General features: G+C 43.2%; 1 protein-coding gene across 1 annotated transcript in view; it reads right to left on the bottom strand.

The window, feature by feature from the left end:
* Positions 1 to 13,098, bottom strand: part of LOC126088654 (cytochrome P450 4g15-like) — a 112,161-nt gene extending 99,063 nt beyond the window's left edge. Inside the window, exon 1 of the mRNA XM_049906857.1 lies at positions 12,884 to 13,098. Within this exon, the coding sequence (XP_049762814.1) occupies positions 12,884 to 13,098 (215 nt within the window). The remainder of the gene's footprint in view (positions 1 to 12,883) is intronic.
* Positions 13,099 to 14,191: the final 1,093 nt, after the last annotated feature.

The raw sequence follows: 14,191 nt of genomic DNA, 5'->3' as shown, positions 1-14,191 counted from the left end.
GAGCCAGGAACAGCACATCAGGAAACGGACACCGACTGCCGCCGTTCGCCTACCTGCATGCTCAGCGCCCCATCACAAGTCGCCCATCCCGTATCGTCAGGATCCCGCATGTCAACGACCTGGGAGTGAAACAGCTTTGAGAAAGCTTCTACAAGTTGACCGACTACTGCATGGCAATAGCAGCCTCGTCCATTACCCCTGTTCCAGAAAGTTTCTGTGTGAGCAACAAACGTGGACCTTTTTTGAATAGTGAGCCGCGAGCAGCTGCATTTAAACTCCCGCCGAACCAGCTGTCAACTTCGCCCAGCTGGACGGCAATGTGATGTCCAGCTTGTGTTATTCTAAGCCATATCTGTGACGCAGTCTCTCTACTCTCGCCGGACTTCCAACTTCTGCCCACCGCCTGAGCATCTGGCTGAATGGGCAGCTGAGCACTAATCATCTTCACAGAACTACGATGCGGTGGATACAGCCATCCCTGCCCCTGCCGAGGTATCAACAAAGGATTTCCATGCCCTGCACCACTGAGCGTGGCACAGCCTGACATATTCATAGCGGACAGCAGAGCATCTAAACTGGGCTGGTACATCACGAGCTGGGTAATGTAAGCCTCCTGTTGACGCAGCGTTGACAGTGAAGGCACATACTCAGCACTACCCCTACTCATACCGGGACGGAGATCTCATGAGGTGTATTAGCTCTGCTCACCGTCAAGTCTAGCAGCCTCAAAGTCCAATGACGTACAGCTTCTCATAGCGCTATTATACGAGTTGTGCGACATAAACGAAAGTTGGTAGGTGTGTTTCTAAATTCGAAAGGTGATGTGTTTTCAAACTTCACGCCACTCGCATAAGAGTGGCACCAGTGGCGCCACTGTGAGGATGCAAATCAGGTTTGCCTACTTAAACCTAACTAACCTAAGGACATCACAAACATCCGTGCCCGAGGCAGGATTCGAACCTGCGACCGTAGCGGTCACATTTCACTTCCCCGAAATATTGTGGCATCCGGCAGTTCGCTCGAAATTTTATGGATCAGTCTCCATGCGAGTAGAGTTTTAAATTTCACAAAAATTACAACTGTTCCAGACTGTAGTGCCACACTGGCCGGCCGATGACCTCATATGTTAAGTCCCATAGTGATCAGAGCAATTTAAACGATGCAGTAAAATTGCCAACTAACCACAGTCACAAACACAGTCGAAAACTTAAATCACGTAAACTCTAGCACAACTTCACAACTTGCACTTCAAAACAAAAATGACAACTGTTTCATGAAATTACGAGCGGACTGGCGGATGTCTGTAACTTGATGCCACGATATTTAGGTGCAGTCTACTGGCCACTTTCAGGTGAATATTGGCAACAATAGGCTGAGCTCCTCTATTTAAGACCCCGTTACCACATGTGTGCTGTGCTTCAAATCAATGCTCTGTGCCGCGCGTCATCTGTTGTGAAAATCAGTATTCACCTGAAGATGGCCGGAAGACACTTCCCCGAAATATTGCGGCATCTTGCAGTTCGCTCGAAATTTTATGAATCAGTCTCCAAGCGAGTAGAGTTTTAAATTTCACAAGTGTCCAGTGAACCCATAGCAACTGTGGTGCCAACACGCGAAACGAAAATTTGACTCTGTAACCAGCTGTATGTCAGTGACCAATAAAATCTGGTCACCTGTTATATATGGAATATCTTATTCGAGTCAGATCGTACCGCCATCTTCTAAAATGTTTGCTGTCCCTCATGAAACATCCTGTACATTTGTGAATTGTTTGCAGCTAATACTGTTTCTCGCTTCTCATCATCCATAATTTACCCTCTTACCAATCTCCCTCTGAGAGATTCCTTTGGTCTGTAATTTCCATTACGTCTATCACCCATTTTCTAGGCGGTCGATCTCATTTCCTTCTTCACCCGGGATCCGCCCCATACCCTCCTTGCCCACCATTATCATCCATTTTTTCTATATGGCTATAACATGGTAACACCTTCCTCTCAACAGCTTCCAATATGTTCCCACAAACTGCCATTCTTTTTAGATCTTCATTTCTGGTGTAGTTTTATCTTGAAACTTCAGATTGTCGTCACCAGTAACCCATTTTCGTGGAGAGAAAGTGATCTTTTCCTATTCTTTTATTTCCCCAACTTCTGACCGATGTACACAAATGCTTTTTGCTATTGTTTTCCGTATAATCTTCTTAATCCGAACGATTGGTTTGCTTGTCGTAACATATTTCCCTTGTTCAATGTTATCCTTAATTTCCTTTGCACTCCATCGATTCTGAGGTATAGATATCTGAAAGAAGAACAAAATTTAATACTAAAATTTCCCGTACCTATAATCCGTTCATCATAAGAATAAACCTAATGTAAACAAACACAAACGCGATGATTGGTCAGAAGCCGTAGCACGCGTACACTGGTGGTGTTACGCTGTTGGAAGTAGGTCCTATTTATGTATTAGATATCTTACTACTAAGTTACATTAAATGAAACTTTAAGACATTCGAATGTATTAACAGCCACCTACGTTTTTCTTAATCACGCTTTAGCTATGTAGTTTTTATTTCAAAAATCGTGGACAGTCACAACCTCGGCAGCGTTCTGCTCTGATTGGCGCGCTGTTAATGCGCTGTATAAAAATGGCTGAAGCTGCTTTCTGTTCCGCAGTGAAACACGCGAGTGGAACACGGTTAAAAAGTGCCGAGAAACAGGCTGTTCTTAATGTTTTTGATAAATTTACAGATATAGTCGGCTTTGAAGTTATCCCTCGTTCTACATGAAGGGCTTATTTCAATAATGGTACAAGTCCATTTTTGTTCATTCTGAGATACAGAGTCCTGAAGTTAAATGAGCGCTGAAAAATCTGCAGTTGGGATACCAGAAATATTCAAGTATATATACTTGAATATTTCTAGTAGCTTAACTGCATATACACGTCACTATTTCTGGTAGCTCAACTGCACATACACTTGAATATTTCTGGTATCACAACTGCAGATTTTTCAGCGCTCATTTAACTTTAGGACTCTGTATCTCAGAACGACCAAAAATGGACTTGTACCACTATTGAAATAAGCCCTTCATATATACTGCGGTTATAAAACAGGCTTTCGCTGGACGCATAACGCAGGCGGTAGCGTAATTTATTGTAAATCTAATGTGGTTATTTGTGCCTCGGTTTAAATCTCCCCAGTATAATTTTTTTTCTCGTTAAATTTGAAATACCTACAGCTTGTAATTATAAAACTCATCATCATTTTTTATAAATAATGCACGTCTTCTTATTTCTGTTACATATTGGAAATTCCTGCTTCCATTTCAAATACAAATTCTTAATTATCGATGTATTACGAAAGACTGCTCATAAAAGTTGCTTAAATTAAGAAAACATAATTTAATTTTTAAGGCAAAACTGAAAAGCCAAATCCTCTTTATATGGACTACGTCCATCGTTTATATCACAGTGGTAGATAAGTATCGTAGAAACATGGAAAACAATCATTTTCACAGCATCGAGCACATCATATAAATGCTGCATTTTTACATTTGTTACTGTGCCATTACAATATAAAACCAACAGAACTGATCTGGAGCCAAGTTGCAGGACTGCTAAGCTGCCACATGTACTGGAACTAACGCACGCAGCTTTTTCACACGTCACTGCCGAACGCTGGCGGGATATAGAACGGCTCGTCATAAAAGAAGAGAAAATGCTGCGGCTGGTTGGCCTCGTGGATTCCGTTGTTGATAGACTCGTTATCAACGCAGCAGGTGACACTTCCAGGACTGAAATGTATTTCTCGGATTCGGATAAGGAAGGGGCTAAGGGATTACCAGATGACCTTCAGTGGCTTCAATATTTAACTATAAAGTACTAGGGGGACAAGGGTGGTGCCAATGCATTTTGTTAGTGTGGATTGCCTACATCAGGGACAAGTATGCACTCAAGGGTAAACCTATTGTCCTCCTCTGATTGATGGGTACTTAACCTATTGTTCTGCTTTGACTGACAGGTACTTACCTATTATTCTGTTAAGTGGTTTTCCATGTCACCCCCATTTCCTATTCTCCCCGCCGCCCCCTTCCCCAACTCCCTCTCCCCCACGCTGCCCTCGCTGCTACAGGTACTCTTTCAGGTCTGAGTTACTGGAATAACTCCTCTCATTCTTATCAATTTGATTGACTACTTAATTAAATTGATCACTTTATTAATCTCTCACCCACTGGTAAATCCCCTCCCCTCCCCCTTCCACCCCCAGAAAATGGCGGAGAATTCAAGCTCCATCAGGACAGTAGTAGTATGTTTAGCCAATATATCTCAGTCCAAATGCACTGATTGGGAGGTGTATTAAAGCACTGTACTCAATTGTATCCAGCCACCTCCACATTTGGAGAGTGTTTGCTCGGTTTTCTGTATGTCTGTGTATATCAATGTGTCGCAGATGGCTCCCAAGACTTCAGTAGCCCGGAGTTAGCGTTCGTGTGTGGATTTGCCTCACATTGAAGGTGGATCCGCCACCCACAATGGCATTGGATTGTTTGGAGCTGCATATTATGGATCACAATACGCAAATTGTTGACTTTTTGTGGTGAGGAGATCATTGTACAATTACATCTAAGGTGGGGTAGGCGTACAGTATAAAACAAGAGCACACAATCCACAACACGTCAATTCGCTACCAAACAGCGAAGTGATAACATGTGTGAACTATGAGTTTCTTAAACCAGTTCGGTTGAAGCCGTGCAATGACGTCCTCACTCAGTATAACCGGTCCAGTAGAGTATGATGAGAGAATTATACGTCAGGAATACTTCTCTCATAAACCGTAAGCTTCAACCACATTTAACGAGAACGATGAAATTTGGATTGTCATCCAGCACCAAGATGTACCCATGCTTCCATGCAAGAGTTTCATATATCTAAAGGGGTCATTCAAGAAAACCGACGGCAGCGATAGAGTGGGATCCAAGCTTACACGTAACACTTCAGCATTCCTGTTCCAAGAGATACGCTATGAAATCAATGGGTCTGAGATTGATCGTACACACAATGTCAGCATAACATCGACCCTTAAAACATATGTCTCTGCAACACCCGCAGATTTGCATAGTTTAGATAATGCAAGATGGTTCATAGACGATCCAGTGGATAGAACAGCTGCAGAGTAATAGCAATTTACTGCATGCATACCTCTAAAAATGATTATGGGGTACTTTGAGGACATAAGACAGATTATTATGAATGCTAAAAAAGAGCTCATTCTGGTGCAGAGTGCAACGGACAATAACTCACACATTCAAGGAGCTCAAGAGGAGAATATGGGCACAATCAGCAAGATAATATGGAAAATGCCTCACATGAGTGTATCCGACGAGGAGCATTTGAAACTCTTAAAAGTCCAGAATTCCGGTACATTTCTGTCACTGACATTTCGCTCAAGGCTAGTTTTCGAGTACCCAGTGTTACTGACTGCGAGCAGACAAATATGGGCTATTAAAACCTCTTCACAGCTAGAGACACCTAGATTCATCATACTTGCGTTTCAGACTGATAGAAGAGGTGATATAACAAATGATTCCACTGTGTTCAACAACTGCAAGTTAACTAATGTCAGAGTCTACCTCACTTCAAAGTTCTACTCATATGACAATTTGCATCGGCAGTGGAATCAAAATGTATACAGTCTAGCTTATGACACGTATGCAAGGTTTCATGCTTCTTACTATGAAATTGCTGAAGAAGAGGGAGGAGGTTATCTACTCAGTCCATGTAAGTTCAAGGAGCTTTCACTGGTCATCGTAATAGACTGCTCGAAACAGAACGAGATAATTAAGTCTGGATCTATAGATGTGCGAATTGAATTTGAATCTTCAACAAATTTCCAAGAACACACTGCCGCATATGCTCTAGTTCTACATGACCATGTGATCAACTACTGCCCGCTCACTGGTGTTGTGCAACAAGCTGTGTAAATGAATAGGTGCTGCACCATACCTACAGCATTTCACAATGGAATCTCAAGGTGTGGACGTCATTGCAGACACTCAGGGTTTCTATGATGGTGTGCATAGACAGTTCATATTTAAAGATGGTGCGTTTGTTGCATAAACACAAGATGCTGGAATAATAGAGACATTCTCAGCAAACAAAGCGTCACCAAGGTTTTCCAAACATGTGAAGTGTTCTAAGACATGGAAGAGTGCAAAGTGGTTAACACATTTCTACCACGAAATTCACTGGTAGGATGCTGGTATACCCTATAAAGATATGGTGACGGCACTTAAATTATTCGATCACACGAATATCATCGTCTATGTGAAGGGGAAGGACAAGATCTCATGGATGCATCGAATCTTTAAGTTTGTTGCTATTCAAGACCTGGAATTCTATGGGTGTCCTTCTCTCGATTGACTGAAGAATATGTATGAAAAAAGTGTTGTTTCTGCTTATGAAAATGTAAAATTATTTTTAAGTTGGATCAGAAGTAAATGAATTTTACCTCACAACCTCTGTGTTCTTTTTTCTCAACCCTGCTCCTGCTGTGACAGTTTACAGTTTTTTAACCACATGCTATGTCTGTGATTTTAATTCAAGTACAGGAGATATAATTTTAGATACGTCTGCTATATATCTTCGGAAGTGGACATGGTCACATACCTCCTGCTCCCATAACCCAATTTGTGCTGCATTATAGGTATAATTCCATGCAACCATTATATATATTTGGTTGACAGAGGAGATAGAGAAGATCCAAAGAAGAGCGGCGCGTTTTGTCGCAGGGTTATTTGGTAAGTGTGATAGCATTACAGAGATGTTTAGCAAACTCAAGTGGCAGACTCTGCAAGAGAGGCGCTCTGCATTGCGGTGTAGCTTGCTGTCCAGGTTTCGAGAGGGTGCGTTTCTGGATGAGGTATCGAATATATTGCTTCTCCCTACTTATACCTCCCGACGAGATCACGAATGTATAATTAGAGAGATTCGAGCGCGCACGGAGGCTTTCCGACAGTCATTCTTCCCGAAAACCATAAGTGACTGGATCAGAAAAGGGAGGTAACGACAGTGGCATGTAAAGTGCCCTCCACCACACACCGCTGGGTGGCTTGCGGAGTATAAATGTAGATGTAGATGTAGAACTTCACCTCCTTAATAGCACTCATCTTCAGCAAAAACTAATGCCATTTGAGATGATGCTCCCACATTAGCAGCAGCATCAGTCTGACGAGTAAATTCAATGATGATCGCTAGGTAGAATACACCCTGTGCTATTCTGGGAAGCATTGGGGCATCTATCTCAGCGCTAGACCCACACTGCAGCTATGCATCATCGCGCCAACAGCGGTACCTAGGTGAACACTTGTTTCGACAGGAATTTCTCGGGTGTCGTGTATCAAAGAGATGTCGCCGCCTCATCCTTGCAGGACCCGAACTGACACCTACGTGTCACTTGACAACTGACAGAGTCGGTGGTGGGGATGTGTTTTTCATTAGTGATCTTTTGTTTAAGCTGTATTCCATCGATTTCACCAACCAATAGGATGCTGCAAATTAAAAAAACTACCCCATACATGTGAAAATTATCGATTTAATTAATTTGCATAAATTTTTTATACCAATGAGGTATTAGCTGTACAGTAGTTGGGGGGGGGGGGGGGAAGGGCATGAGTGGGTCACATGGAGCAGAACAGAAGGTTAAGTGCATAACACTAGGTTCGTTTGCATAATTGTTATGTAAAATGCAGTACAATAGTTTAAGGGGGTGTGTGACAAAGAAGAATGTGCCAGAAATGGCGTTCAAAAGCATATGAAATTAGAGAAGCAATAGAAAATGGTGGGAGAACATAACTAATTGCTTAATTTGGCATCAAAGGTGGTAAAATAGTTTAAGGAAATGCGGGTGACATGGAAAATCACTTAACAGAACAAAAGGCTAAGTAAGACTAGTTTCTGTTCTATCCCAGCCAATTCCTAGGAAGAGGTGGCGGTCGGATGACTTAGGTTAGTGGAGGTAGCCCAAGTGCTCTTTTCTCCCGCCATTTTCTTAGGTTAGTGTAGGTAGCCGTGGTATGTTACATTTTCCTGATGGAGTTTGAACTTTCTGACATTTTCTGGGGGAGGAGGGGGGAAGGGAGGGGATTTACTGGTGGGTGAGAGGTTAATTAATTGATCAATTTAATTATTAGTCAATCAAACTGATAAGAGTGAGAGAAGCTATTCCAATAACTCAGACCTGGAAGTGTACTTGTAGCAGCGAGAGGGGGGAGGAGGGGGAGGGCCAGGGGGACAGTAGGATAAGTGCCTGTCAATCAAAAGGAAATGGTGGTGACATGGAAAACCACTTAACAGAAATATAGGTTAAGTACCTGTCAATCAAAGGAGAACAATAGGTTTTGCCCCTGAGTGCATACCTGTCCCTGATGTAGGCAACCCGCACTAACAAAATGCAACGGCGCCGCCCTTGTACCCCTACTTATGAAATCCTTCAATACTCTCGTTACACACAGCTTATGCAGAAAATTACCCTGTGGTTAAGTCAGGAATTTTCATAATTGTTGTTTTTAATTACAATAGCATGTTAGCAAAAAAGATAACATGTTGCGGTTTTCGTCTAGTCGTCTAAGGAGCATACTGTAGGAGATTTTCAGTGCATTATTTCATTCTGCTTAAAAAATTAAATGACATTCGAAGCTGTATTGCTCCTCTGCTCGTCTCTTTTTACGTGTGAACTGCAGCTGGCCACCTCACTGTAGGCTAGCTGTATCAGCTGACAGGCCAGTGCTGTCGAAGTTAAATGCGCCGGAAAAACTGTTATCCCGTATTATCGCTAAGTCAACGTGCGCGTAACGCACAGCACGGAACGTACCCTTATTATCGTATTTGACAGTACTCGAGACAGCTTGTGTGCAGTCCCACGTGAAACGGAAGTCCAATGAGGTTCCAGAAAAGTGGAAGAATACACAGTGCAATGTTTACATCAGGTTTATTCTTATGATGGACGGATTATAAATCATGCCGTTCGTCAGCACCCTCTATCATATACTCTCTTTTATTTGGGCTACGCTGTTATAAAGAACATTAAGATACTTGAATATTATCTTAAGTTAGAAACCGGTTGTGCATAAACAGTTTATCAGCAGCTCGTAGCGGCTGAAATGTGACGCTGCTTGAAATATGAGTTGTGTGAATTGTGGGACATCAACTACACAAAATTAATTCTTAAATCCCGTATGTCATAATCTTCAGACAGCTTCCTCACCATTCAGCTAGTCATCAGTCATCACGATATTTGGCAATCATCACCTGGTCATCACTGAATAGGAGAGAGTACAGGTTATCAACTGAGCTACCCAAGCACGACTCACTCCCCGTCCTCACAGCTTTACTTCCGCCAATACCTCGTCTCCTACCTTCCAAACTTTACATAAGCTCTCCTGAGAACCTTGCAGGACTAGCACTCCTGAAAGAAAGGATATTGCGGAGACATGGTTTAGCCTGAGGGATGTTTCCAGAATGAGATTTTCACTCTGCAGCGGAGTGTGCGCTGATATGAAACTTCCTGGCGGATTAAAACTGTGTGCCGGACCGAGACTCGAACTCGGGACCTAAGCTGAAGGGCCTGCATATCGATAACTGGTTCAGCATGCACAACGCATTTCAGATGTCCCCAGAGGTAAAAATTCAGGGGGGCTAAGTCCGCTGATCTAGCAGGCCATGCCATAGGGCCTTTGCGTCCTACCCAATGTCCAGGAAAAATGCTGTTGAGCTTCAACAGACTGTAATACGGAAGTGGGGTGATGCTCCGTCATGCATAAACCACATAACCTGTCGTATTGCCAAAGGCACACTCGTAAGCAGCCCATGCAGAGTATTCCGCTGGAAGTCCCGGAACGTTCCTCCACCGAGGCGTTCTAGAATAATAACCGATCCAAGAATGCAGTCGCCAAGAATCCCTGCCCACACTTTAATGCTGAACCGATGTTTATGATACGCCTCAACCATTCCCCGAGGATTGTCTGTAGCCCACAGACGACGATTATGCTGACTGACGATGCCAGGTCTAGTAAATGTTGCTTTCTTGCTAAAGAGGACTGATGACAAAAACCCCATAATTGTGATGGCCTGTTGCAAAAACCATAGACACAATCCTTCCCATAGAGGGAAACCTACTGCTGATAATCCTTGCTCTCGTTGCAGGTGATACAGACGGTAGCAGTTGTCATGCAGGATACACAGAATCGTACTTTGGTTTACACCATGTAAGCTTTGTGTCCCAGCAGTAACAGCCGTAATCGATATTTTACTTCTGTTGGAGAAGGTTTCAAATGGAAATGACCAATTCCTCTGATCTTAGAGAAAAAAATTTCCAATGCATCCTGGTTCAGTCTTGCAGTTAAAATATGTCATTTGTAGTGGCTGAAGGTCTGAAAACAGTCCAAATAATGACCGAACAGTTGTAATTATGCCTTTCTGGAACGGGGGCAAGTGATTTGTATTGCCTACGCGCATTTTTTCGGCACACGTGTAAAGTTTTCTTAATATTCATTCTTGAACATCCTTATGTATCCCATAACCACATGATAACGAATTCTTGTTACACCTCTGAGCATTCATAATGTCAAATGCCTCGTTTGCTAACTGAAAAAAAAATTGCTGCTTCATATTCTTCAGGCATTAGATACCTTATGGCTGTAGCTGTGGCACTCGAAAACAGTTGCATTGCCATACAAACCCTATGACGCTCTCTCCCCTTAACACTGAGGTGAAGCTGTGACAGTTTAGGACACAACTTCATTTCACTCCTATCTAATGCGAGAAGTCTTTCTATAATAGATTTATTAACAATTTTCTCACTTGGAAGCTTTAATCCTTCATCCAGAAAGTGGTTCCTCATTAATTTAAACAGATGTGGAACATTTGAAAACACCCAGATTCGTTTCTTTCCATACTGCGGATTTGAAAAGCAGGAATTTGTTTCTGTCACATTAAAATCTTTCCACACAGATCGATTTTTTGTTCCAAGGTCGCACACTACCGCAACAACATCGTAACCAGCATCTTGTAGAAAGCAGATAATACTGTTTAACCTATAAGCTGTTATTTGTGTGTCAAATTCATAGTAAATGGGTTACTTCCATCCAGAAAACAAACCACGTACCATAACAAACAGCACGTTAGTGTGTGGCACTACAACACGATCTTCAACAGACTCGTAAGTAATATTGCTATCTACATTCATTTCGTCGAATGATAGCACACACACACACACACGTTCGGTTCTTGTCGGTACAGATGAGTGGGCATCCATTAGTTGCAAAACATCTGTCAGTACACCAGGAAAGCATCTGAAAGAGCGTGACGTCCATCTCTTAATTGTTGACAGACCTGGAAGTGGGAAACCGACCTGATTTCTTAAAAACAAATAACACTTCCTAGACACAGCACGAAGTGTAACCGCTTTACAAATACCTTCCCTTGTTCATTTCTTTCCACCCAACAAGCAGTTTATCTGCGTTTTTGAAAATAATTTGCCTAATATTAGTCACTTTCTCCTGCACTTGCTTCTTTTAACACTTTTGTATTTTCTCACCACAAGCTTTAACTTTGAGTTTCAAGCACTTTTCACTATACCTGAGGTTTGCACGCATAGCTGTCAGTCTCCTGTATTCTAATTCTTCTATACGTTTACAGAGTTCGCTGATCTGTTTACTATCACTGTCATAGTCATCTGTCGCTGTTGACTGGTCTATGTTTCTTTTTTTTTTCGGAGACACATTAGCCAGGTGCTCAATTGCATTTTTCATTGTCTTTCTTGCCTGCAAGAAGAACTACATTAAGTTTCTTTGCACATTCAATAAATTTCGAAAACACTGGGATACGTCATTAGTTTGCAAATATTGCACTTACAAACACACTGCTGTAGAAAATCAAACATGGGTTGCTGTTTTCGTAGTTTAAGCAGCTACGAAAGAGTGCCTGCTGACCATTGTTTTCATTTTTTCCGCAAATAAAATTAAAAGAAAAACACGGAAATCGGATGGCGTACAGCAGCAGTTACACAACTATAACTGCGACAGAATGGTTGTGTTCCGAAATACTACCACCAGGGAGCAGCGGTGATGGAAAGTCGGTTCTAGGCGCTACAGTCTGGAACCGCCTGCAACCTGTCTGCACACTGAAACAGCACTGTCGAAGAGACGGAGGACGTTCGTGCTTCTATTGTCGAACCACAAACTTCTCCCCCAGGGGGGGGGGGGGGCAAATGGCCTGCGCAGATCGCGAATATTTCGTCGTTCACCAAAAAAGCGACTCATATAACGTTAATAATTTGTGAGACCAAGCATTGTGTAAATTGTGGATTATACGTAGGAAACAGTTCCAGAGTGTGATGTGGCAGCTGTTAAACTAGAAATTAGTTATTCGAAATGCTGTGTATCAACGAGTGTAATAGGAGTCTAAAATCTTGGAAGATGGCGTGTCTGCCGATGACATTTTCAGGTCACTGTAGACAGCATTTTTGTCTCTGAGTGTTATTTCTTTTATAAATGTGTCTGTTTCTCCTGATTTATCCCTATGCGGAATCTATTTTCAGGTCCAACATTTGCGTTTCGTCTTGCTTGTACCGAACTATTGTCACAGTTCTAAGGTCATAACCTGCACTGTAACATTCATACCCGCGCATATGATTTCAATTGACGCCATACTGAAAGCCGTGCAACTACGTAGAATATGTGGCGTCCTGTGTGAACGGTAACTCACGATGCCACTACACCAAGTCACAAGCTGTGGTGCCATATTAGATGTGTGTGTGAACCCGGCTTTAATGTAGGGTATTCATAGCGCTAGGTCACAATTTATTTTACAGGGGCTAAAAGCTGAAACGGACCTGAAAGTGTTACCGTAGCGAGCGCGCAGCTGAGAGAAGGTTTCCATGAGCACTGGCAGCCGCCAGAAGAGGTGAGCGTTGCCGATGAGTGGCAGCGTGGGAGGACCCGGGACGTCGGTGCGCGGCCGGCGGGCCCACAGCAGGCAGAGAGCGCCCGCCATGGCGACAGGCGCCAGAGATACTAGCACCAGCAGCACCAGAGGCAGCATCCACATGGCAGCCGGTAGTCAGTGCCGCCCCGCGCCGCCGCCGCCCCCCTATATGTAGCGTGCTGGGTGCGCCGCACCGAGGATCGCCCCCAGCGGGCCGCTGTGTTTTGCTTCTTTACTGTCTCCCACACGCCACGGCTTGCGTGCAGCCCTCAGCTGTGGCTAGGTACTCTCCACCACTCCATTGTACACACATACGGCGAGAAACGTCCGCAAGACGTAATTATATCACGCGAAGCAAGTAGCGGATAGCATGCCCAGATAGGAACTCTACGAGACGTGGCGGTATCAATACGGAACTGACGATGTCTCGGAAGTACCTACCTGTTACAACAACTGGGTTACGTTGCTGATGTGGTCTTTAGTTGGTAGACCATTTGATGTAACAGAGTAGTCATAAACCTTTATTTATCACCTCGAAAATTCAAGCTGTGACAATGAAACATGGGCATCTACATCTCCACCTATACACTGCACGTCAGCTTATAATGTGTGGTGTGGTGTACTTTTGATACCATATTCGTTTCTCCTCTATGCTATTCCATTTACGAACGACACGTGAGGAAAATAATTCTTGGTAAAGCTCCGTAACGCATTAAATGCCTCTAATTTTCTCGTCGTGACCATTTCGCGAGACGTGTGTGGGAGGAAGCAATGTACTGACCGACTCTTCTTGGAATGTAAGCTCTCGAAATTTCACAAGCAAACTTCTCCATGAGGTATAATCTCTCATTTGTAGCGGCTGCCACTGCAGCTCCCTGAGCATCTCCGTAATCCTCTCCTACCGAGTAAACGATCCCGCCACAAAACGCTCTGCTCTGCGTTGGATCTTCTCCCTTTTTTCTACTAATCCTACTTGGTGAAGGCTGCACCAACAAGTGTTTTATAAGCTACATTTTTTGGGTGATGAATTATATTTTCGTAACATTCTCCTTATGAATCTCAGTCTGGCACATGTTATTCCTAAACTGTTTTAGTAAAGAAATTTTACCGACACGACGAGGATGCTGTGATATGCAAATGATTAGATTTTCAGAGCATTCACACAAGGTTGGCGCCGGTGGCAACACCTACAACGTGCTGACATGAGGAAAGTTTA

The sequence above is a fragment of the Schistocerca cancellata genome, chromosome 1 (genome assembly GCF_023864275.1).
Source record: "Schistocerca cancellata isolate TAMUIC-IGC-003103 chromosome 1, iqSchCanc2.1, whole genome shotgun sequence".
Classification (NCBI taxonomy): domain Eukaryota; kingdom Metazoa; phylum Arthropoda; class Insecta; order Orthoptera; family Acrididae; genus Schistocerca; species Schistocerca cancellata.
The sequence above is the reverse complement of the archived record's forward strand: the minus strand, read 5'-3'. Positions and strand labels throughout refer to the sequence as shown.